The sequence below is a fragment of the Saccopteryx bilineata genome, chromosome 2 (assembly GCF_036850765.1).
Source record: "Saccopteryx bilineata isolate mSacBil1 chromosome 2, mSacBil1_pri_phased_curated, whole genome shotgun sequence".
Taxonomy (NCBI): Eukaryota; Metazoa; Chordata; class Mammalia; order Chiroptera; family Emballonuridae; genus Saccopteryx; species Saccopteryx bilineata.
This window is the reverse complement of record NC_089491.1, coordinates 25,334,665-25,359,112: the sequence shown is the minus strand read 5'-3', so window position 1 is coordinate 25,359,112 and position 24,448 is coordinate 25,334,665. Positions and strand designations below refer to the sequence as shown.

At 46.0% G+C, this 24,448-nt stretch overlaps 1 protein-coding gene across 1 annotated transcript in view; it reads right to left on the bottom strand.

Annotated features, from left to right (window-relative positions):
• EPB41L4B (erythrocyte membrane protein band 4.1 like 4B) overlaps window positions 1-24,448 on the bottom strand; it is a 139,867-nt gene that overhangs the window by 14,990 nt on the left and 100,429 nt on the right. The window contains exons 17-22 of the mRNA XM_066256574.1: window positions 23,394-23,512; window positions 17,862-17,975; window positions 16,954-17,021; window positions 12,450-12,548; window positions 6,633-6,825; window positions 4,347-4,424 (exon numbers count right to left, since the gene is read on the bottom strand). Of these exons, the coding sequence (XP_066112671.1) occupies window positions 4,347-4,424; window positions 6,633-6,825; window positions 12,450-12,548; window positions 16,954-17,021; window positions 17,862-17,975; window positions 23,394-23,512 (671 nt within the window). The remainder of the gene's footprint in view (window positions 1-4,346; window positions 4,425-6,632; window positions 6,826-12,449; window positions 12,549-16,953; window positions 17,022-17,861; window positions 17,976-23,393; window positions 23,513-24,448) is intronic.

Sequence of the window (24,448 nt, the reverse complement as noted above, 5' to 3'; positions counted from 1 at the left end):
CAAGGTATGGGCAAGCAGATGACATCACACCTAAGTGATGCCCTTCCCTCTCCCTGTGCCCTGGAGAACACAGGAAGGCTGAAGAGCGACCCTGATTTGACTTGAGATGAAGCATTAGGTTCAAAATACAAACTAAGCTATTGAGACAAATGGAAACCCAGTCCTTCTGACAGCCAATGCAGGGCCCATTCTGTGCCCTTCCCGGCCTTCCTCGGGCTACACATGAACTCGGGCTACTCCTTCCTGACACATGAACTCCTGACCAACCGTGCCTGGCCCAGAAAAGACCTGGGTTCTGACCTGCTCTGCTTTGCAGTTGCGTGAGTGAGTGGTTTTTGGGAAGCTCGGGAGAGACAAGCCCCACAGAGAAAGAAAGCATCAGGAGCACGGAGGACAGGTGTCTATGGTCTGTCTGTGTTACCTGGGGAGGGGAGCTGACGTGATGGACCTGGAGTAGGGGGCAGGATTCCGTGTCCCTGGGCGGGGGGTGTCAACATCACTGATGTGTAAAATGTACCCTCCTTCCAGCTGCCCTCACTCTCTTTGTTTTTTTAACTTTTTTTTTTTACAGAGACAGAGAGAGAGTCAGAGAGAGGGACAGACAGGGACAGGCAGACAGGAATGCAGAGAGATGAGAAGCATCAATCATTAGTTTTTCGTTGCGACACCTTAGTTGTTCATTGATTGCTTTCTCATATGTGCCTTGACTGTGGGGCTGCAGCAGACCCAGTAACTCCTTGCTCAAGCTGGCGACCTCGGGGTCTCGAACCTGGGTCCTCCGCATCCCAGTCTGATGCTCTATCCTCTGCGCCACCGCCTGGTCAGGATGCCCTCACTCTATTAACACCGGCATCCTCTGTGCACTGCTCTCACTCACACCACTGCAGGGAACAGCAGATGGAGAGTGGGTGCTGTCTTCGCTCGCTTGCCTTCTCTCCCCGCCCCCACGCCCCACCTCTCCCATCCCAGGCAGACTCTGATCTGCTTATGAAGTCTGTGCTGCAAATTCAGGGGCCAGGCAGACAACAAGCTGCAGGGGTGGTGGGGTTTAGATTGCTAAATCGGGCTACCTGATAAAGGAGTTGGGATTAGGGAAGAAAAGATTGAGGAAAGGAGGAAAAGACAGGCACAAGGGTGAAGCTGGGAAGAAAGTGTTTGCAGAGAGCTTGAGAATGAAAGTCCTTGGAGGTGTGTAGGGGGTGTGAGAATGAAGGAGGCAGCCCACAGAGATTCAAGAAGTGTTACCAGGGGTGAATTTAATCTTCTTGAAATTTTCTTTTCTTTTTAAGAGATAGCAGTTAAAGATTGAACCTTTTTATTATTCTCGGCTGTTTGGACTGCGCTTCTTTGGAAACCACTCCATGCAGACTGGTTCATAAGGGTGGACAGTTATAAGGGTTGACTTGATAGTGTCTTGGTAGAATGTTGTTCAATGAAGGCAAGATCATCTGCCCCCCTCATTTCTCCAGCTCCCTGTCTATCCAGCTCTGTTCTCCCTTCTTTCCTCTGCTCTCCAAGGAACCAGGGCAATGATGTGACCTTTGGAGTCTCGCTCAGTCCCAAACCCTAAGTCTAACCTCTCTTCTGCTGTCCTGAGACACAGACAACATAACCCTTCATCACCCTGACGACAGGGCAGAAAGGGCTGCTGTTTGCATTTCTGGCACTGGGAGGAGCACAGGGAGGAGGTGGAGGGAAGAGGACCAGACAGAGGAGAAGCAGGCTGCCGGAGTCCCTCTTCCTCTCTGGGACCCTTAGGTACCTATGGAAGACAGGACTCTGCAGCGAAGTAAGGGCAAAGCCAAGAATGCTAAGGAAAGCCCAAAGGGGGTGGGCTCTCGCCAGAATCCCAGCTCTCCAGCCTCCCTTCTGTGTGAACATGCACTCACACGGGCCAGACAAAGGTTGCTTCACCCTGAGAACATGTCTTCACTGCAATCCTCAGCTGTGGAGTGAAGTATGTCTCCGGGTAGTACCAAGACCTCAGCTGTCCTGTGCGTGGGCAGTGCAGCACCCCGGGCCCTGGGTCAGGGCCAACTAAGAGCCACCCGAGGTGCAAGCGGGGTGTCCCGGGGAGAGCTCCTGTTGCTGGAGGGGTATACACAGTCTGGAGAGTAACTTGTTAGGCATTTGCATCTCCTATCATGGAGCCTCTGGGCCCCTGGCAGGTGCTGCTTCCTTCCCAACCTGTCTGTTACATTCAAAGGAGAGATGGGCAATTTAATCTACAAGCCAAATCCATAATGGTCTTAAAGAGAATCCCATGACTCCTATCACAGCCATGCGAGAGATAGAGAGATATAGATAGACGATATAGATATAGATAGATATAGAGAAAGAGATAGATGTAGATTAGATAAAGATGATATAGATAGATAGAGTGTAAACTAATCCTAGTTCTCAGATCTATTAGACCTTTTCACTAAATACTGAGTATTTTGCTCATGCTGTGCTTTCTGCCCACATGGCAAACTCCTACTCCTACTTTAAAACCCTGGTACCACAAAGCCTAGGAACTCAGTTTTCTCCTCTTTTGCCTTTATAGGCTTTCAGGTTGTACCCTAGGGCTTCTCTGGTCCTTTTGGGGCATGCTGCCCCGAGCTAGGCTGGATGGCCCCAGCCCGCTACCGAGGCTCCGTCTCCCTCACCACAGACTCTCTAGGATAGACCTGCTACACTCATTGGGATCCAGATGTAGCACCAGGCCCAGGCTGCCTAACTTGCTGTCCTTTCCTCCATAATGTTTGTCAAAACTTCCCAGTCTGGGGAGTGCTTTCAACACAGGCCTTCTTCCAGGCTCTTCTCCAAAGTGGCGCGGATGTTAGCCAATTGGATGCAATTCCCCCCCAAAGAGACCGGATGTTAGCCGATTGGATGCAAAGAGCAGTGGAGGGGGAGTGGGGACACCTGGGTTCCTGCCCTCGCTCGGCGCCTGTGTGAGTACCCTGCTCGGGATCTCAGTTTCCCCACCTGTGCAAAGGGGCAATGAGGTGATGAGTTCCCCTGTCTTGGCAATTTGTCTGATGCAAAGACCATGAATCCCTTGCTTCCATTTACACGCACATGGGGAATCACTCTGAAGGTTCCCAGAACCGTTGGTTCTCAGCTGTTTATCCGAAGGTGCTGACTCAAAGCTCTGACATGGTACCAATCTCCAGAGGAGAAGCATCATTGTACAAATCACAGAGGGTTTCTTTGTGCCACCTGAGGCAGGCCTGGTGATCATGCCTAGAACCTTGACAGCATTTCCCCTTATTTAAAAGCCTTCCGGAAATCCTTCCTCCCCGCCACATCCTCCTCCAGCAGGCCAGACCTGCCTGACTCCCTCTTTCACCTCTCCCTGGGCATCCTACATGGCTCTCCTGTCTATCTGGGCCTTTTCTCAGCCTGATACACCTCCAGCCTCTATCTGCCCCAGCCACTCCCAGAGCCTCCACGTGGGAGGGCGCACAGTAAGTGGGAGACAGTTTTTAATTTGACTCACATTTTGACTCGCGTTCCAAATCTGTGGACCATGACTTATGCTCAGGTACACTCGGATATCAGGCTAACCAAAAATACATCCAAGTTTGACTGTGTCCTCTAATGCGTTTAGTAGTAATAGCTTACACATATTTATAGTGCTTTGCCTTCCTGAAGATCTCTCTTTCTCTTTCTCTCTCTCTCTCTCTTTCTCTCTCTCTCTCTTTCTCTCTCTCTCTCAATTTTTATAACACTCTTAGGTAGACAAGGAAAACAATGACATCTGTATTTGACAGATGAGGCAGCGACTTAAGGAGGCTCTTAAGGAGGGAGCAGAGACTGGAGCCAGGTCTGGCTGCAGGACTCCTGGTTCAGTGCTCTCCCTCCTGAAAGGGTTTCTTGCCTGCATGAGCCCCGAGGGCCATGCTCCCTAAGGGGGGACCTGTATGTGAGGATGGAGGATGGCAGGGAGGCAGGAGGGGTCTGGAAAGCCAGGGTGAGGACTTGAGCAGGTGATTCAGACCAGCAGATGTTGTTGGAAGCAACACGTGGTGGGTGCCCCATGGGTGGGCATGCGGGGGTGCAGTCCAGGAAGCCGAGACCCCAGCACAAGGAGCCCTGCAATGCTGAAGGAGCAGCAGACGGCGGGGGCAGGCCCCTGCAGCCTTAGGAGGAAAGGGGGCTCGGCCTTCCCCCCCAGCACTCTGGGAGGGGCCCATGGTGCCTGAACCTTCAAACAATGCTCACCCCTGAGCCCCGGACTGTGAGCGGGGCAACAGGAAGAGCCTTCCCAGCAGCGACGCCCACCTCTGACCGTCTGTCCCACTGCCAAGATGTTTCTATGGGCTGTGGCTTTTCTGGTTTTAGCAAAACGGGAAGTTTACCAGAGGAGTGGCTTCCGTGAAATCCATCAGGAGATCGCCCGGCTCCAAGGTAAAGGCACCTCCTCGGTCAGAGGGACTCTAGGAAGGCAGACAGACACCTTGGTTAGTGCACTTTGGGGTGGACAGTGGAATTTCACGAGGACACGCAGAGGCCCCCTACCTCTCTTCTCACCCCTTTATGACACTGAACTCACGAGCACGCCAATGCCCCCACACGCATAGTTCCCCCGTTCAGCCATGTACGACAAAGTGTTAAGGCCAAACCCCAATTTTTTCCTGGAACCTTAATGAGCAGAAGAAGGGTGTAGGGTGGATAACTATCTTTTTTTTTAAGCTGCAAATAACATTTCTGAAATGCTTTCAGTGCCATTTGACTGGTCTTTTTTTTGGGGGGGGGGACACTTCAGAGAGTCCTTTGAGTGTACAGAGAAAGCAGGGACCCCATCCTGGTCCAAGAGGGGGCAAGGCCTCAGGGAGCTCAACACAGCTGCACAACGATGAGGAAGATCTTCACAGTGGGAGGGGGTACTTCTGAAAATCATGTTCCTTTTTGAAGAAAAAGTTTGTTTGATTTTTCTCTTATCCTGAGGTCTCAGCAGCATGGAGGGACCCTGGAGCTCTTTGTGGGGAAAATAAATGAGCCCCATGAACTCGGCCCAAGCAGGACCCGCAGGAGAGAGATCGCCAGGAGAGGGAGCCCTATGGCCTCTGGTAGGATGTTGTCTGCATCCCCACTGATCTCCCTTGTATTTGTAAATGTTTTCACTTGGTTTCAAACGAGGTGTGGGACACATGATACACACTTGGGACAAAGCACTACAAGGGACTGCACACAGCAGAGGGCAACCCACCTCAGGATACTAGGAGGTAATCTACAGAAAAGCAGGAGCTTGGGTCTGGGCCGGCCACTGGCTGAGGGGTCCGGCCAGCTTCCCGCTGGGGTCACTAAAGTATTCCCAGAGACCCTGGGAAGGGACCCAGCGAAGGTGGGCCTGGACTGTTGGTACCTAGACCTTACCAGAAGTCGTGACGTGACCCTGCAGCTGCAGAAGCTTCTGACATCTAGTTGGCATGAGTACTTGAACCTCCACGGGACCCAGAGCCAGCCCATCAGCTGGGCAGGGTGGCAGACATTATTCCCATTTTTAGGAGGAGGAAGAAATTTGGAGATACAGGGGCTGCCGAGTGACAGCTCATTTCGAGCAGCCATGAGGCATGTGGGAGGAGCAGCTGGGAACAGTGGGGGGCTCCAGTCTTGCCCTGAGGCCCTCGCCCCGTGCACAAACGGTCCCTCGGTGGGGTCCACGGACCAGGCCACCTTTATTTCAGCAGCTGCTTGCACAGCAATAGGTCTGACTGTATTTGGACCAGATGCTGAAGAGTGACTACAGCAAAGGGTCCCTCAAAGGAAACCAAGAGAAATGTCTTGTATGAGGCCTTTGTTATGGCCCATTCACATCGCTGGCAATTTCCTGAAATTTCAAACTATCAAATAGAATAATATTTCCCAGTATCAAACTATTTCACAGGCTCTCCAGTGAAAGGACTGAAGACCCTTCTACATTTTATTTCTCCAAATTTTATAGAAGGAAAACCCATTTCCCATGATAGTCTTGGTAGCGATAATATCCTGAAATCCAAATTGCTCTCAAAAATCTCTTTAACTTTCCTTATAGTAGAATGTGCATGGTTCTATATTATACTACGTATCTCTCACAAATGGTTCGCCCGTCTTACAAGGCCAGCTATACAAAGAAAAACAGGTGTTGGTGGTGGTGACATTTTACAAGCACCAGTCTTTTTTTTTTTTTGTATTTTCTGAAGTTGGAAATGGGGAGGCAGTCAGACAGACTTCCGCATGCGCCTGACAGGGATCCACCTGGCATGCCCACCAGGGGGCGATGCTCTGCCCATCTGGGGCGTCCTCTGTTGTAACCAGAGCCATTCTAGCGCCTGAGGCAGAGGCCATGGAGCCATCCTCAGTGTTCAGGCTAACTTTGCTCCAATGGAGCCTTGGCTGTGGGAGGGGAAGAGAGAAACAGAGAGGAAGGAGAGGGGGAGGGGTGGAAAAGCAGATGGGCACTTCTCCTGTGAGCCTTGGCCGGGAATCAAACCCGGGACTCCTGCATGCCAGGCCGACACTCTACCACTGAGCCAACCGGCCAGGGCTAGCACCAGTCTTTTATAAGAGTTGATTATGCAAAATTTAATGCACACAGATGCCACATGCAATTCCTACCACATATTCCAGCACGTGCAGCTATATCTCAGGGCTTTTGCCCATACCTTGGCCCCTGGGGACAGCTGGCTCTTGCCTTCTGAATTCTGAGGCGAGATGACTTTGTGGACCTTGGGGGACGCCAGTGGCGCTGAGACTTGCGCGGTGGCGGCCGTGGTGGTTGTGGTGGTGGTGGTGGTGGTGGTCACACCCACTGCCTCGGCCAGGTCTGGAGGGAGGTCGTCTTCATCACTGCGGTTACTAAAAGCACATGAAGCTCTGCTCATTACAATAAGAAACGGGCTGTGGGAGTAGAGGGAGGGTCTCGCTTCCAGGACCCAATATATTGACTTTTTTTTTTTTTTTTGCCGAAGCAAATTTGGTGCTGTATTTTCTGTCACTTGCCAGGGGATTAAAAACATTGTTTTCAATGGAAGGATATGCATAATGTTGTTGTTTTAATGGAAGGATATGCATAATGTAACATATACATACATACATACATATATATATGTATACACACAGAGGCAGATTTAACAGCGGGCGCACTGGGCGCATGTCCTGGGCCCCAACTTCTGAAGGGCTCCGCCAAACCTCAACTTTACACTTTTTTCTAATGTAAGGGGCCCAATATTTTCTTCCGTGCCCAGGGCCTCAACCGACCTTAATCTGCCTCTGTGTATATATAATCCATTTGTAAGTCTATAATTCAGGGGCATAAATACATTCACAGTGTTGTGCCTCTACGCCCAACACCTTTTCATCACCCACAACAGCAGCCGTGCCCACTGAACAACACCCTGCAGCCCTGGTCACGTGTGTTCTGCTTCCTCTCTGGGCGTATGTGACTGCTCTAGGTACCTCACATACGTGTCATCAGATAATACATGTCCTTCTGCATGTGGCTTATTTTACTCACTATAATGTTTTCAAGGCTGGCCCATGTAGCACATGACAAAATTCATTCTTTTTATACTGAGTAATAGTCCTTCGTATGGATGGACAGCATTTTGTATACCCATTCATTTGTTGATGAGCTTGGGTTGTTTCGCCCTTTGGCTATGCTGAACAGTAGTGTACAGATATCTGTGCTGGTCCCTGCTTTTAATTCTTTTGGGTTGAAACTCCACTTAGGAGTGGAATTGCTGGGTCGTATGGTAGTTCTGTGTTTAAAACTCTTGGGGGAAGCATCAAACCACAACAGATATTATTTTAAGTGGCCTCCCTTAGGACGGTATATGCAAGGCTTGTCGGAAGCCACTGCTCTGCTTGAAGGACATAATAGCCTTTTTGCGGCCTAACAGCAACTGTCCTTTGGTGTGATGAACTGGTTAAGGGGAAGAGTTGGGTACATTTGTTTTGGAGCCAAGTAGCTCTGGTCTTAGGACCTCCCAGATGGAACGGGATGTTGCAGGCAGAACAGAACACTGGAGGGGAAGTCACCATGAAGGTGGAGAAATCTAAGTCGACACCCTTGGGCTTGGATTTATGGGGAAGGATACTCAAAGGGTATGTCCAAGCTGGAAGTCCTTCTGATCTGGTTATCCCGGCACAGGACCAGAGCAATAGCATCCGTCCCCGTTTTTAGCATGGACAGTATTTTCTCCAATGGATGGAAACTGGACACAAGTTCCCAAACCCCTCATGCCAACCAGATTGCTGCCCTAGCAGTAAATGGCTAACTCAGCCGGCCTGGGGTACTCCTAACAAACCTTGCACATTCCGAAGGAACCACTGGTCACTGACAAGCTCCTGGGAGAACCTCTGGGCCCTTGCCATATCCTGCTTGATAAGAGTGTCTCTGAGACCTGAGACCTTAAGCCATGCCAGAGAGTTCACACTATCAGTGGGATTTATGGTGAACGCCTGGTTTTGTATGAATGCCTGGGGTGTGGGTTCACACTGTGTCAGTTCCATCTCTGGGGGACTAGAGACTGAATAGCTAAGGTCAGTCACATGGCTGTGCACGCCTGTACGACTGATCCCCCAACAACAAACCTGGATGCCAAGTCTGGAGTGAGCTTCTCTGGTTGGCAATACTTCATGTATGTTGCCACATATTGGTGCAACTGCCTGAGTGACTCCTCTAGGAGAGGGTGACGGGCCGCTGTGCCCGGTCTTCGGGGACCCCACTCTGGGTGCTTTTTCCTCCCCGTGCTGTTTTAACCTGTGTCCTTTCACTCTAATGAACCCTAACTGTGAGTAGAACCACTTTTCTGAATTCTGTGAGTCCCCCAGCGACTCCTCAAAGGGGAGAGTAATCTTGGGGACCCGGACACACATCCCCTGAGGGTTTCCGTGTGGCCGCCTTCCATGTGGTTTCCTATCGAAGCCACCATCACACAAGCATTGTGTTTTAGAAACGACGGCTGAGCGACAGAGTGTAGACTGAAGACCCGTGACCAGAGGGCACCAGTGTGGCCTCTGTAGGGTCCCTCGTGATGGCCTCACCCCAGCAGTGGGCCTCAGGAGAGACAGGTGGCCATGCGACACAGTTGTGGAGTGGGTGGGACCGACCCGAGGGGGCCCCGGGTGATTTGCAGTCATTCATGGGATGGAGAAGCCTCAAGATGAGAATTTAGGGGTTATTACTAAAAAGGAGGACAAGTAGGATTGGAACAATGAAGTGGAAAAATTAATAAGACACCAGAAATTTGTATTCTCACTGATGAACTGAGTCAAATCAGTTACATCATTATCCCGTTTAATTTTCACAACAACCCTGCATTACGCTCTCCATTTTCAAGGAAGCAGCTGATACTCACAGGCCGATTGTGAAATTAATGTGCCCAAGGCCACAGAGCTAGTTAAGTGGAAAGAATAGGATTAAAATTTCTTTTCACTTCATTTAAAAAAAAATTGTCACCTGAAAAGCATAGCTATTATTTAGTTTTATATAAAAAGCCATTTAAAAACCAGAGCTCATCTGTCAGAGCAGGAAGTCAACTGAGACTGTCAAAAATTGAAAAGGACTCCGGATTCCTAATTTTTAGAAATAACCCTTTGTCTTCACTTCGATCTTATGGCAAAGAAACATAAAGCCAAAGTTCACCAAGTCTTTCTATTTAACCCTAGTTTCCAGATAAATTCACGTTAAACTCATAAAACAACACTCTAGTAAGTGAAAATTTATGTGTAGTACCATTTTCTTTTAAATAATTTCTTTCTAATTTTAACAACATATATGCATAGAAAAATGCTAAAGTAAGTCATCAAATGGGAACATGGCTTATTTCTGACAGCGTGATTCTAGGGAATTGGTTACGTCTCTCTGTGGACCTTCATGTCTTGCTTGACACTTTTTAGACTGTTATTACACTGTATTTAAATAAATAGCAAACTTCTGGAAAAGTAAAGGAGCTCTTCATTTTCCAAACATACTAGGTTTCCAAAGGCTTTTCTTAAAGGAGGCATTTCGGTGTGTTGGCTCAATTTCCTTTCCTTCCAGACCACGGGTTAGTCATTGTTCCCAACGTGATTACATATCCCGAATGTGCGACAGTCACATTTTGAGTTTCAGCTGTGAAAGGAAAGACGAATCCTGCCAGCTTTTTCCTTGGGGGAGCAGACTTTTGAAGGTTTGACTTGTCCCCCAGAGATCATTAGGACCGATAATTATTTGACTGTCACTCCTTTGGGCTTTCTTAGGAAATACAGCTGCTTACTGTTGTCCAGAAGTTTCTATGAAGTTTAATGAGGAGGGATGTGTCTGCCCTTAAAGCCCTCCTCCCCTTCTCCCGAGGTGGCAGGCCTGAGACAGCTGGATGAGGGCTGGGTCTGAGTTGCGCTCCCTGTTCTACACGCTGCACGCCGGGTGCCCTTACACTTGACCTTTCCTCAGAAGCTTCCAGGGCCTTGAGAAGAAGGGAAGGGGAACTCATTTATCCAGGGGTGGGATTCAAATAATTTAACAACCGGTTCTCTGCCCTAATGACCGTTTAAGCATTAAAAAAAAAAGATATACCGAAAGGTAGTTTATTATTGCATGCATTTCATTCATACTTACATGAGAACAATAAAAGAGGTACACAAAACTAGATTATGTTATAAGAAAGAGTTTCAAAATATTAATGAAAAAAAACATTAAATAACGCCTGACAAAAACCAATAAAACTGTTATTTAAGGTATTTCCATTGACTGCTTGTCACCCCCTGGTTGTTTGGCACTTTTTCTCTTCACGTTACATATTTACTGAAGTAATAAACGCAAGGGAATTAAAATATAGTATCTCATCAAAAGTATAATGAGTTTTATGAAATAAATAAATAAATATTACAAGCATAGTTCTCGTCAAAATTTTTTCACATGTGGACGGAATGAACATTGCTACAAGCGCTTTGAATACGCAGTTGTGCCGATGAATGTTAAAAAAAGGAGTAAAGAATGTAAATTTGTGATTCCCACATTGGGCATCTGCCCAGGCGCCCACCTTAGAGAGAACCGTGATCACAAGTGCCATTTTAACAAGCAGTTCGCAGAACTCAACAAAAAATTAGGTATCAGTTCTGCAGAACCGGTGCGAACCGGCTGAATCCCACCACTGAATTTATCCTATGGGTCACTGGCTAGGGGCTTTACCCACATTAGCTGATGTTAATCCTCCCAAAACTCCTCAGAACTAAGTATTATCTCACCGGTTTTACGGATGAAGAAAGAGAGTTCATAGACCAATCTCCCCAAGAGCTTCCAGCAGTAAACTAGCCAGGGTTCCACCGGGAGCCTTTCTAACTCCAGAGCCCCACGAGCTGTCCATTGCACCCACAGGTCCTCCTGCAGCTCACTGACCAGTTACACATCCTGGCACTGCCAAGGTCAAGGAATGGAAGATGCCCCGGTGATCGGTACTGCTACTATGACGAATGCCACTGACACTCTTCCTACAGCATTCACCTGTTTCTCTGGGTTACGATGATTTAAAGCAATCTGTCTTTTCCTCTAATGATTTAAGAATCCTCAAACAGGACTTATCAAAGTCATTTTGTTCTTCTCCCATGGTACCCAGAACAGCCCTGAGCCCATGGTAGGTAGCCGAGAAGCTTCTGTTAAGCTGAACTGAACCGGACAGGGCTTGGTGGCTCTAAGACACTTTGGGAAGTGGCTCCTCCCACAGGTCTCCTATGGTTCAGTGGTTAGCTCTGGCTCTGTTGATGGACCATGCTGCCATTTCAGGAATATGCCATGAAGGCGGCTTCTGATAAGACGCCCCAGGATATATGCTCCCAGTATTCATGGCGCTGTGGAATTCCCTCTCTGTAAGCATGGGCTGGCCCTAGTGAGTGGCTTCTAAGGCATGACGATGGGGTGTCATTTCTGTGATGAGGCTACAGCAGACTGTGACTTCTGCCTTGTTGGCACTATCCTTGGCTCTTGTGTGCTTCTGCTGCTGCAGAAAGCTAGAGGCCCGTATCACTTAGGAACTAGGGCAGCCTCCAGCCAACAGCCAGCAAAGAACTGAGGCCCTCAGTCCGACTCTCCTCGAGGAACGGAATCCTGTCCCAAGCCACATGAATGAGTCTTCAGATGAGACTGCATCCCTTGCCAACACCTAGAATGCAGCCTTGTGAGAGACCCTGCCATGGAAGACCCAGCTGAACTATGCCTGGACTCCCAGCCCACAGAAACTGTGAGATGATAAGCGTGGGTTGTGTGAATTAAGCTGCTAAGCTTTGTAGTCATTTGTTCACAGCATTTAATACTGGATACAGATGCCAACTATGTAGTGCTTTCAGGGAGAAAGTCTAGTCTCATTATGACCTGAATTGGGAATACACTGGACTTCTGGATGGCTCTTTGGGAATGATGTGAAGGGCTAAGAAGCATTCATAAATGAACACTTAGCATCAAATTTGTTGTTATACTTGAAAAACTTGCAGTAAGAACTCACAAACTGTATTGTCTTGTCAACTTCCTCACTCGGGGAGGCTTGATTTCCGGCTTTTCCACTGCTGGTTGGGTCGTTTCCACACGTATAGGAACAGGACTTCTAGAGACATACCAACAAACGGAATAACATGGTTGTCAGAGAAGAGGGGGTTAGGGGGGATGGGCACAAGAGATGGCGGGGATTAAGAGGTACAAGCTTGCCCTGGCCGGTTGGCTCAGCGGTAGAGCGTAGGCCTGGCGTGCAGGGGACCCGGGTTCGATTCCCGGCCAGGGCACATAGGAGAAGCACCCATTTGCTTCTCCACCCCCCCCCCACCTCCTTCCTCTCTGTCTCTCTCTTCCCCTCCCGCAGCCAGGGCTCCATTGGAGCAGAGATGGCCCGGGCGCTGGGGATGGCTCCTTGGCCTCTGCCCCAGGCGCTACAGTGGCTCTGGTCGCGGCAGAGCAATGCCCTGTAGGGGCAGAGCATCGCCCCCTGGTGGGCAGAGCATCGCCCCTGGTGGGCGTGCCGGGTGGATCCCCGTCGGGCGCATGCGGGAGTCTGTCTGACTGTCTCTCCCCGTTTCCAGCTTCAGAAAAATACAAAAAAAAAAAAAAAAAAGAGGTACAAGCTTCCAGCTATAAAATAAGTCACAGAGATGTAATGTACACCATAGGTGAGAGAGTCAATAATATCATAACATTGTGCAGTGATGGCTACTAGGCCTGGCATAGTGATCACTTCACAGGGTATCTAAATGTTCAGTCACTATGTTGTACACCTGAAACTCGTATCAGATTGGATGTCAACTATAATTTTAAAATGAATAAAGAAATCAAGAAACTAAAACAAAACACAGCAAAACAGAACAACCCCAATAAAAATGTTTATGGCCTTGTTTTAGTTGTGGGGGGGATTGCTTTCTCAGTTAATTTATATCTTAATAAAAATGGTAGTCAACATATCCATTTTTTTTCTCCTCCTTGTTCTACTTATTACATGTAATCTTTTTGTAATGCCATAGAAGATCCCCAAACAAAAAAACAAAGATATGATAAGAAAAAACATATAGCAAGCAGGAAGCGAACACCCATCCCCAATATCAGGGTTTGATTCAGTTCCAGGTTTTATTGGTAATATGAGTAAAGAGATACCCCTGGATAACTGACTTTTGCTTCTGAGTAATCTTATAGTCATGTTATTTAAACATACTCCAGTATATATATATATATATATATATATATATATATATATATATATATATATGGTCTACCAGAAAGTTCTGTTCGTTTCTATCACAACAAGTTTCGACATGTAAGCATATGTTTATTTGGCGCATGTGTGCCTCTCTATTTTTATCACTTAATGTATACATACTGACGTAGCAAATTAACTAAAACAAAGTTGATTCATGTTAGTCTTATGTGTGAAGTGATAAGTGTACCCATGGCTACTGATAAAGTTCATTTACGCCACTGTAATTTTTACGAATTTCAACAAGGAAGAAATGCTACAGAAGCATGTCTGTCACATCCACCATATTCCCTGGACTTAGCACCCTCCGACTATCACTTGTTTTTGTCCTTACAAAAGTTTTTGAAGGGCAAAAAATTCAAAAATGAAGAAGATATCAAACAAGCACGGTTCAATTTTTTGCATCAAAAGATAAAACATTTTTCAAAAATGGGATATACAAATTGCCCTTATGCTGACAAGAAATCATTAATAATAATGGCAATTATATTATTTAATAAAGTTTATTGATGGTAAGAAAAATTTGTCTTTTGTTTTATTCCAAAAACAGACAGAACTTTCTGGTAGACCTTATATATATAAAGATATATAATATTTTATATATATAAATATTATATAAATATATAAATATTATTTTTATATTATTATATATTTATATATAATATAATATATAATATTATATATTATTATATGATATATAAATAAATATATATTAAAATATATATTTAAAATATCTATTAAATATATTTTAAATATATATTATATTTATATTTAAAATATATTAAATATATATTTAAAATATACATTAAAATATATAAATATATAAAATATTTTCATTCAATGTATATGTGAAAATGTTAAAAATTAAATTTCACATTTATAGTTCCTCAAAAAAATATGCCGGATAACCAATGGACCTTACTAAAAACAGAAGTTTTAAGGAAAAACTTTCACACATTTTTGTAGTGGTCATGACTAACTGCATTTCAAAAATCAGAAATTATCTAGGCCCTGGCCGGTTGGCTCAGCGGTAGAGCGTCGGCCTAGCGTGCGGAGGACCCTGGTTCGATTCCCGGCCAGGGCACACAGGAGAAGCGCCCATTTGCTTCTCCACCCCTCCGCCGCGCTTTCCTCTCTGTCTCTCTCTTCCCCTCCTGCAGCCAAGGCTCCATTGGAGCAAAGATGGCCCGGGCGCTGGGGATGGCTCTGTGGCCTCTGCCCCAGGCGCTAGAGTGGCTCTGTTCGCAACATGGCGACGCCCCGGAGGGGCAGAGCATCGCCCTCTGGTGGGCAGAGCGTCGCCCCCTGGTGGGCAGAGCATCGCCCCCTGGTGGGCAGAGCATCGCCCCTGGTGGGCGTGCCGGGTGGATCCCGGTCGGGCGCATGCGGGAGTCTGTCTGACTGTCTCTCCCCGCTTCCAGCTTAAGAAAAATGAAAAAAAAAAAAAAAGAAATTATCTACTGGGACCAAAGGACATTAAAACAAGTTGAGTTCGCCAGCAAGGGACCGCTGACAAGTTAACACTCTGGGTCTCCATTTTCTCTCCTAGTCAGTGCCTAATATGGTGATAAGTACGTGACCAGTGCCTAATAAATGTTCATGGAATAAACACATGAATGAACAAATAAGGGATTGGAGTCAATACATTCTGGGTTCATGATTTCCTCGAGCTGGAATCCCAGAATCAATCGAATATAGTCCCTGGGAGAAATCACAGTCTACAAGGGAGCATATAACTTCGCTTGCGTGGAATAGTTGGCATGTGGAAGGCTCCATGGAGGAGCTGACACTTAGCCAGCTGGAGGGAAGACTTCCAAGGTGAGAAACAGAGTGGAGACCTGAACCTGCTGATGAGTAAGTTCTCAGTGGAAAGGCAGGGGGTTAAGAATACAGGGGAAAGCAAGGGCCAGGCCCTGAGGGGCCTCAGGCTGGGTGTTTACACTGAAGGCAATGGCAGTCACTAAGGGTTTTAGGCAAAGGGGTAGCAAGGTCAGACTTGCATTTCTAAAGGCCCTGAGAGCAACCAAGAGGGTGCTGGTGAAGGAGGCCACGTGGAAGCATCTGAGAAGACTGCAGCAGTAGTTATCTAGGATGAGCAATGGTGAGAGCTCGGGTAGGCCATGATCAGGGGCATGAAGAGGAGAGGGTGGATGTGGGAGATAATACAAGAGTTAAATTGATAGGACTTGGTGACCAGTTGGATGAGGAGGTAAGGTAAGAGAAAGTCAAGGACTCCCAGGTGTCAGGTCTGGATAACAAACGGGTTGACAATAATGCCATTAACCAAGATCGGAAAATAGGTGAAGAAATAGTAGGATATGGTGAAAAGAGATAAATTAAGGTTTTGAAAAGTCCAGGAGGAAGCTGGGTATCTATCTCTGGAGTAAGACAAATCTATACCAAGACTATGGACTGGACATTATAACATGACATAGAGAGTATTAGTTTTTATTTTTAGCACCAGGTATAAGAATTCCCCAGGGCAGAGTTTCCTAGATCACCCAGGATGTTTCGTGAAACTCTGGTTCCTATTCCAATCGCTTCCCCCCAACCCAAAGGATCGAAAAGGTCTGGAGTAGCACCCAAGAGTCTTTGTTTTTAACAAGAGACTGATGCAGTGATCTCGGGACCTATTGTAGGAAACCACTGTAGAAAGACCCTGTGGTGTTTGTAGACCACCAAGGTGCCCGAGGAGCTGCCATGATGTATAGGTTGTTATTCACTGAGGCTGAATAGGGGAGAGTTTCTGTTCTCTATGAGGCCAGGGGAGAAAGGTTTTCCCCTGGGTTTGGGTTGGTGGTGGTCTGGAAGTTCTTTGTGGATCTGGTATTATTAAGGAGCTCAGTATGAGCAGCACGTCAATGGACCAAGGGAAGAGTGATGAGCTGTCTGGGACAACAGAGCAGAAGCTGGGTCAGAAAGGGCCTCCCAGGCTCTCTGCTAAGGAGTCTGGGTTGCACACCGAGAGCAAAGCGGAGCGTTCAAAGGACTTTAAGCAGGGGAATGACAAGGTCAGATCTAAAACACTAGAGAAACAACTCAAAGTGATTCTCTGTTAGTACAACAGGGAGCGATATTAAAACTTAGAATAAGCAGCCATTTCTCAGCTTAAAGGAAGTTGTGTAGGCCAGTCTTTTTAAAATCTCTCCAGGCTCCCAGTTTTCTTCTTCCTCTCTGATTTTATTAGCAAAACCCTCTTGAGTAATGTTTTGAGGATCCTGTTGATGATACAGAGAATATTGCTTCGCCATTCGAACAAGAAGCAACAGACCTGACATTAGCATCCTGAAGACTGGATTTCTTATTGACATTTACAAATGTTGGTTCCTCTTTTCCAACCTGTGAAAGCAAACAGGCAGGTCAGTCAAAACTGAATATCTTGGCATGCAAAATTGTTCTCAAGTCTCCTACATTCACAGGACTACAGAAACGTGAAGGTGGACCAAGGAGGCAGCTCATCAATCACTCCGTCCATAACAGATATTCTCTGGTATTTGTGTCAGTTAACAACAATAACAAAAATGTTTTCTTGAGTCATTCCCCATCACAGGGATCAACATTTCATCATTCAAAAGCAATCAATGCTTGCCTTCCTACTTTTCTTGAGCACCTGCTATGCGCCAGCTCATGCTTGAATGAGAAAGGGATGGTGGGTTAAAAGCCAAGCCCACCTCACACTTCAGATCAGGAGTAATAATCAGCTCTGTGCTCCCACGGCACTCAAAAGCTTACAAAGGATATCAGAATCTGTCCTTTCACATAAGTGTAACAGCCTGGGAGGAACTGCGTCATTTGATTTTGATAGAAGCCTTGTCCTCCTCCCTCTGTTGTGTCCCACAAAGAACAGAGCGGGAGGAAAGGACACCCACTCAGCCAGCCAGGCCGGCAGAATGTAGGCTGGAAGGCAACAGGAGATGCAGCCCTCTGCCTCCGCCCTTGTACCCATCACGGCATCTGAAGCTGGCCCTTTCACTTACCCAATTAATAACTCCCCACCAGTTAATAATTCTTTATAGTTAAATCTCACTTCACGTAACAGAGGTGGTTCCTGTTTCCTGGCTAGACCCTCACTGACACAGCCTCGTGTCCTAGAGTACCTCTTTCTTCTCTATGGCCTGGAGGAAGCCCTGTCGCGAGAAATCAAAGGAACGCACGCGCTCCCTGCACCTGGGCACTCACTCGGGAAGCGTTCTCCAGCTGGGCTTTCAAAATGTTACACTTGACATGATCTGCCACCGGGGAAGGCAAAAGTGGGGTCTGCAGTGTCTTCTCTGAGACTTTTTTTTCTTCAGCCTGTGATAAACCAAAATACAATAGATTGGAAGCAAAGAAAAAGGAAAACATACACATGAACCATTCCTGTCGATTATAATGGCAAACAGCGGATTTAAACGCATGGACAAGTGTATCATCACCAAATCCTTATATTCGTATCAATGCTTTCTCTGTTTGCAAAGGATTCACAAGCACCTCCTCTCGTTCCCATAAGAAGTAGGGAGAGGGCACATTAGCCAGAAGTCGGGGTGAAGGTTCAGAGAAGACGCTCTCCAAAAGTCTTGTAGCTACATCCAGAGACAGACCGCAGACTGAGGCTTCGAGTGTCCTGCCCCCGAGTGCAGTGCTATTTCCCCACAACTGCTACCTCTTACATATCAAGATTCAGTTCTGTGACTTGCAGGGTCAAGGGAAAGAGTACAAAATATCCATTGGTATGTTTACAATAAATCTTGATGAAAACTGTGCTTCTCAGTGAGAAATGAATATCTATGATATCTCATTGTAGAGTATCTCAGACTTCTGTAATTTACTATTTTCACCATTTCCCATGTATTATGTATTAACTGGATATGTCCCTATAATTCATGTGATCCAGTTAAAGTGGATTACCCTGGAACTACCTAATTTATGTGTGTCCTAAGCAATAATATCTGAAATCGTAGGCTTGGTGACTATTATATTTATTACAGTATACATTATGATAGTTACATAGTTACTAAAAATACACATCTATGTGTATAACCTGAAGTCATCTTGGATGGTATATATATCACACCCAGGGAAATAATGTTTTATTGTTAACCATGCCAGTTGTGCCCATTGCCTATCCCGTTGGCACATAGCACGTACTCAATAAACACCTACTAAAGAAGATTATAATGATATACAGTTATCGTTAGGAGAGATGTATTTAACAAGAAAGATACAAAGCCCTATGGTTGCTAAAAGTCAATTTAGTAATATCAGGACTTTAGGTGGCATGTTAGGCACAATGTACAGGGATAAGAACAAACTGTTCTAAACTCCTCCAATTCTGCAAGCTCCAATAGTAATCTCATTCTCTAATTCAAAAGCCCTTTGGAGAACACTAGTCTACATAGCAGGAGCATTATGAAAGCCCTAGAGGAATTATCAGGCAATTGGCTGGTTGATATCACGTAATAAAGAAAAGAGGGCATAGAATACAGTGTCTCAGTGGGATCTTCAAACATATAGAGGAGCATTTGGTAGACTAAGCAGAACTTGGCAATTTCATGCAACGGCAAGATAAGCAGAGACAAAAGACCTAGATTCGAATCTCAGCTTTTTGCCTTACCGGCACCATACAAATAAAAAATAATAAAAGATGATGATAAGGATGATGCTGATGACAAAGAGAAAAATAATGCCAGTAGCTTACATTTACTGAGAGCTTATTATGGGCAAGGAGCTGACTAAGCATTTCCTTTGTACATCTCATTGAATCTTCTCATTTAACCATTTCATCTGGGGGTAGAGACTGTCACCATCTCCATTTAATAGATGAGAAGAATGAATCATAGAGATAGTAAGTCATTTGCCCAAGGTCACACAGGCAGTTCAGAGGAGAGCAGAGGTTCACACCGGGACTGGGTGACTCCAAAGCCAGAGCCCTAACCACTCGGCTGCACTGACTCCCCTGAAGCTCTCCGAGCCTCAGTTTCTTTCTTCATAAGGTTATGATGATGATCAAATGAGGAAATAAGATATAAATGGCACTTTCATGGTAGATTCTTTGGTTAGAAAAGAAAACATAACTAAAACAGAACATCAGACATAAGGACACTAATGACCTTAAGCCATCAAGTTGGATATAAAGAAAACTGACTCATTTGACTGGAATCATTATCCTAAGAGACTTAACAGTTTCTAAAAAGCAAATAAGTAACTTATTTATTTTGAAAGATGAAGTTTACAGTACACCTTTTAGGATAATTTATCGTGTATTTCTAAAATCCTGTTAGATTGTTTACTGCCAGACTGGGTGTTTTGCTTGGTGTGTGAAGAGTTGATTTTAAAATTAGATTTACTTTACTTTTGAGGTATGATATGTAGACATTCAGGAACTGAATTGGTTCCAGAGCCCATTTGAGGTTCTGACAATTGCTTAAAGAGATATAGTTAGACTCACAGTTATGACCAGTTTAAAAAAAAGTTGACTGCTGCTAAAATAAGTGTGAGAATTTAGCATTGATTTCCCCCTTGAATTTAGTCATTCTAAATGGCTTTATAGACATAAAATTCAAGTTGGCATGTTCCTGTTTGATGTGGACAAAGCGAGATCAACTGTTCAGCTCTCTGACCTGAGTCAGGTAGAGGCCAGTATAAACTTCGGAAAGTTTGAGCATCGTCATGTGAACGTGATGGCATAAGGAGGCACCTTTCAGGGAGCTAACTAAGCATCTGGATTACAATGGTACCACGATTCCAGCCAGGAGGATGACTCTCAGAATGTTGTGCTTTCTCTTTTGCATGACCATAGTTTGTCTTTTATGCTCAGTTTGAACTGTGAAAAGATGCTTTATTGTTCAATATGTAAATACAGATTTCAAAACATCCCTATGAATGACATTTGAACTCATCATTTGGAAACAGTCCATCTGTTTGGGGATGTCAGTGGGGATCAAGAAATGATCAGATGCATCTTTAATTTGTTGATACAAATTGTTCACACATTTGAAATCTGATGAGATTTAAATTCTTGGGATAATTTTGGGTATTCCTATGGAACTGGGCAATGTCTGCTCACCACTAAATCAAGAACAGTTACTTATCCAAACCTTCAAGAATCAGTAGATTCTTGATCGTTGAGGCTAGAAAAACAACTTAAGAGTCATCAAAGCCATTGATCCCAATTGTGGCATCAAGATAAGTTGTAAGATCTCTTGACAGGAATGTTTTATTAATGATAAAGAATCATAGCATGAAGTAATATACTTTGCTTATGTGATAGGACAAAGTCAAAGTTATCTGACATCACTCTATCCTACTTGCTTACTGATGCATTTCTTTAAGTGGAAGAGAAAAGAGGGACATTATAGTCTGAGCTCCAGGGAAATGCTTCATAACTCACAGATGTCTCAGTTTTGCCTTAATCCAGAGCAAGTCACTGTTGCCCATGTCCCACCAGTACTCATGGTGACTACAAATTACATCCAGCTTCTCAGTTCTCTGATGTTATATGCTATACTTCCTCACAGAATATGCCTGGATTTTGTCAAACTCTGGGTAAGCCTCTGTTAAAACATTTACTGTGTATAATGCCTCAGAAAAATTGAAAACCAAGAGACAGAGAAAGACAAGTCCAGGGGCACACAGTGCATTGGGATGACTCCCCAGCACCCGGTACAGGCCTGCTCAAACAAGAGTTGTTGATTGAATGAATAAGTGCCATCCTGCAGGAGAAAGTCTTTCCAGCTGGCCATTAGGGAGGGTAGTATAAAAGAAAACTGGGTGAGGGGGCCCTAGAAGGGGGGTCCCATTCTGGGTCAAAAGGACTTTAGGTTGCCCTCCTGGGGAGAGGAGCAGTGTAAGGGGGTGGGGATCTTCTGAGAAGCTCTGGAAGTCTACTGCAGATCAGGGGGCTGGCTAGGGTGGAGGTGGTGACCTTCCCATAGTCACTAGCAAAAGTAAGGAGGGGGTTTCCCAGGCCAGATCTTCCAAACTCTTCCTATTCCCTCTTATAAATAGGAAAAGCTAGACATTGGAGAGGAAGAAATGACCCAGGAGTGAAGCAAACTATTTCTTTGGGGACTTTAAACATTAAAATATGTTTATAACAGTGGCTCTCAGCCAGGGGAGATTTTGCCTTTCAGGGGACATCTGGCAATGTCTGGAGACAATTTAGTTTTAACACCTGGATGGGAGCGGTACTGGCATCTGGTGGGTCAAGGTCGGGGCTGCTGCAAACATCCTACAACACACAGGACAACCCCTCCCCCACACCACAACAAAGAATTATCAGCCCAAATTTTCATTAGCACCGAAATGGAGAAACCTGCATTAGAAAACGAAGAGTCAGGTAGGAGTACAAAGGGCACGGGACCAGACATCAAGGGTGCACAGATTCAGTCCCCATGGTGTGACCTTGAGAAAGTAATTTCCCTTCCTCTAGTCTGATGTTGACAAGGTTGAACTACATGATAGATCGAGTCCAGCACTGGCATTCGACAGTTCTAAGATAAAACTTGACTTTTATACGGCTATCCGTCTGAATGAGAACAGATCCAGCCAAAAGAAAGCTTGGCTTCTGCCCTCTCCCTCCCTCCTTCAATCCAGCCCTTCCTTCCCTCTCCCTCCCTCCTTCAATCCAGCCCTTCCTTCCATCAGCAGATAGTTACTGAACGTCTACTCTGTGCCAGGCAGAGTCGGGGGGAGAGAGAGAGAGAGAGAGATAGAAGTGCTATGGACTGAACTGTGCTCCACCCCCCAGACTCATACGTTGAAGCCCTGACCCCCAATGTGAGGATGTTTGGAGACAAGGCCTGTGGGAAGTAATTAGATGCAGATGAGGTCATGAGGTGTGGAACCTCATGATGGGATGAGAGCTTTATAAGAGGAAGAGGAGAGAGGCCCTGGCCGGCAGCTCAGTTGGTTAGAGTGTCATCCTGATACGGCAAAGTTGCGGGTTTGATTTCTGGTTAGGGCATGCATAAGAATCAACTAGTGAATGACAACTCAGTGTTTCTCTCTCTCTCTCTCAAATCAATAAATGAAAAAAAAAGATTTTAAAAGAGGAAGAGAGAAAGATCACCCTTCTCCTGGCAAGTAGGGACACCAAGAAGGTGACCTTCTGCAAAGAAGAGAGCCCTCACCAGGGAACCAGATCAGCCAGCTCCCTGATCTTGGACTTGCCAGCCTGCAGGACTGAGAAGTAAGCATCTGCTGTTTAGTCCCCTGGGCTCGGTGCTCCCTGATCTTGGACTTGCCAGCCTGCAGGACTGAGAAGTAAGCATCTGCTGTTTAGTCCCCTGGGCTCGGTGCTCCCTGATCTTGGACTTGCCAGCCTGCAGGACTGAGAAGTAAGCATCTGCTGTTTAGTCCCCTGGGCTCGGTGCTCTGTGAGAGCGGCCTGGGCGGACTGGGACAGGGCGGTAAAGATGGCCAAGTGAGGACGCTTCTCTCTAGAGCTTCCGTTAGGAGGAGGGAGAGGCCACTACCAGAGCCAGCCTGTGGGCTTCAGCGCTGAGGGCAACACCTCAGACTGGAAGTCACCCAGAAAGAATGTTAAGCAGACATTTGCTCCTAAGACACACTGAGCAGAAACATCAGGGGAGATTGAGTAGAAATAAGATTGAATATAAAGCCCTCCAAGACAAAGGCACAGACAGGGCTTGAGAGGCAGGCCAGCGTCACAGTCAGAGGTCTGATGTGAGCCCACGGCTACGCTCATGGCCCAGCTATGGTCCTCAGCACCTTGTTTATGTTGATGTGCAGAGTGGGCCAGGGGCCAGCAGCCTTCACAGTTTCCAGCTCCAGCTTCTTTAGATGGGTGGCCGTCTCGCTGAATAGGGCAGGTGCGCCTGGAGTCAGTTCTGCAACAGACAAATGGAATGAATAAGGAAAGCTTGAAAGGACAGAGGGCTGCGGGTGGTAAAAGACCCTTGCCAGGGCCTGATAGAGCCCAACCGCCATGACCCTTTCTGCCTGCCTCCTGCTCTGGCAGCTGGAATCCCTTGAGTATTCACTAGTTAATGGGGCGTGAGAACATCTTCGGTCAAAGTTTTAATGCCCGACTCCCTCATATATGATGCTGGGTGGCCTTGGGCAAATCACTTTACCTCTCTGAGCCTCTGAGCCATTTTTAATTGAAAATACAATTACTTACCTTGCAGAATTGTTGCGGATATTAAATGAGGTCCTTCATGTACAAATGATTTATGAATGGTAAAGCACTATGCAATTTGGGAAGATTAATGGGTATATAAATGTGCCCTTAAAAACGAGGTTATAATTCTAAAGTCAAATTTATTGATTTTGATTTCTGTACAACTTTGGATTAATTCACCATCATTCCTCCCATGAGCTAGTATTTACCCTTAAGACATTAAATATTCAATATTTATTTCATGCTAAAGCTTGTGCCAAGTATTGTTTGCAATTGGGATCTGGGGAGCTAGAATAAAGAGATGAATGAGACAGTCTATATGCAGCTAACTCCAAATAAGAGTGATCAGAGGCTTTAGGATAAGTTGCTATAGGAGAGAGAGGGAAGATACTCCAAAGCTAGGAATTGGAGAGAGGTGTTAAAGAGATCGATTCACTGACAACATCTGAGCTGGTTCCTGAAGGATGTGTAGGAGCTCACTAGGTGGAGAAGGGCATGTCAGGCAGGGGGAACAGCAGGTACAAAGACCAGAGCTGGGACACAGCACAGTATTTGGTGAGAGGATAGTAGTTCTCTGAGGCTAGAGCATAGTGAGGAGTGGGGGGAAGGCTGGGGACCTTGGCAGAGGCCAGGCTGAGAAGGG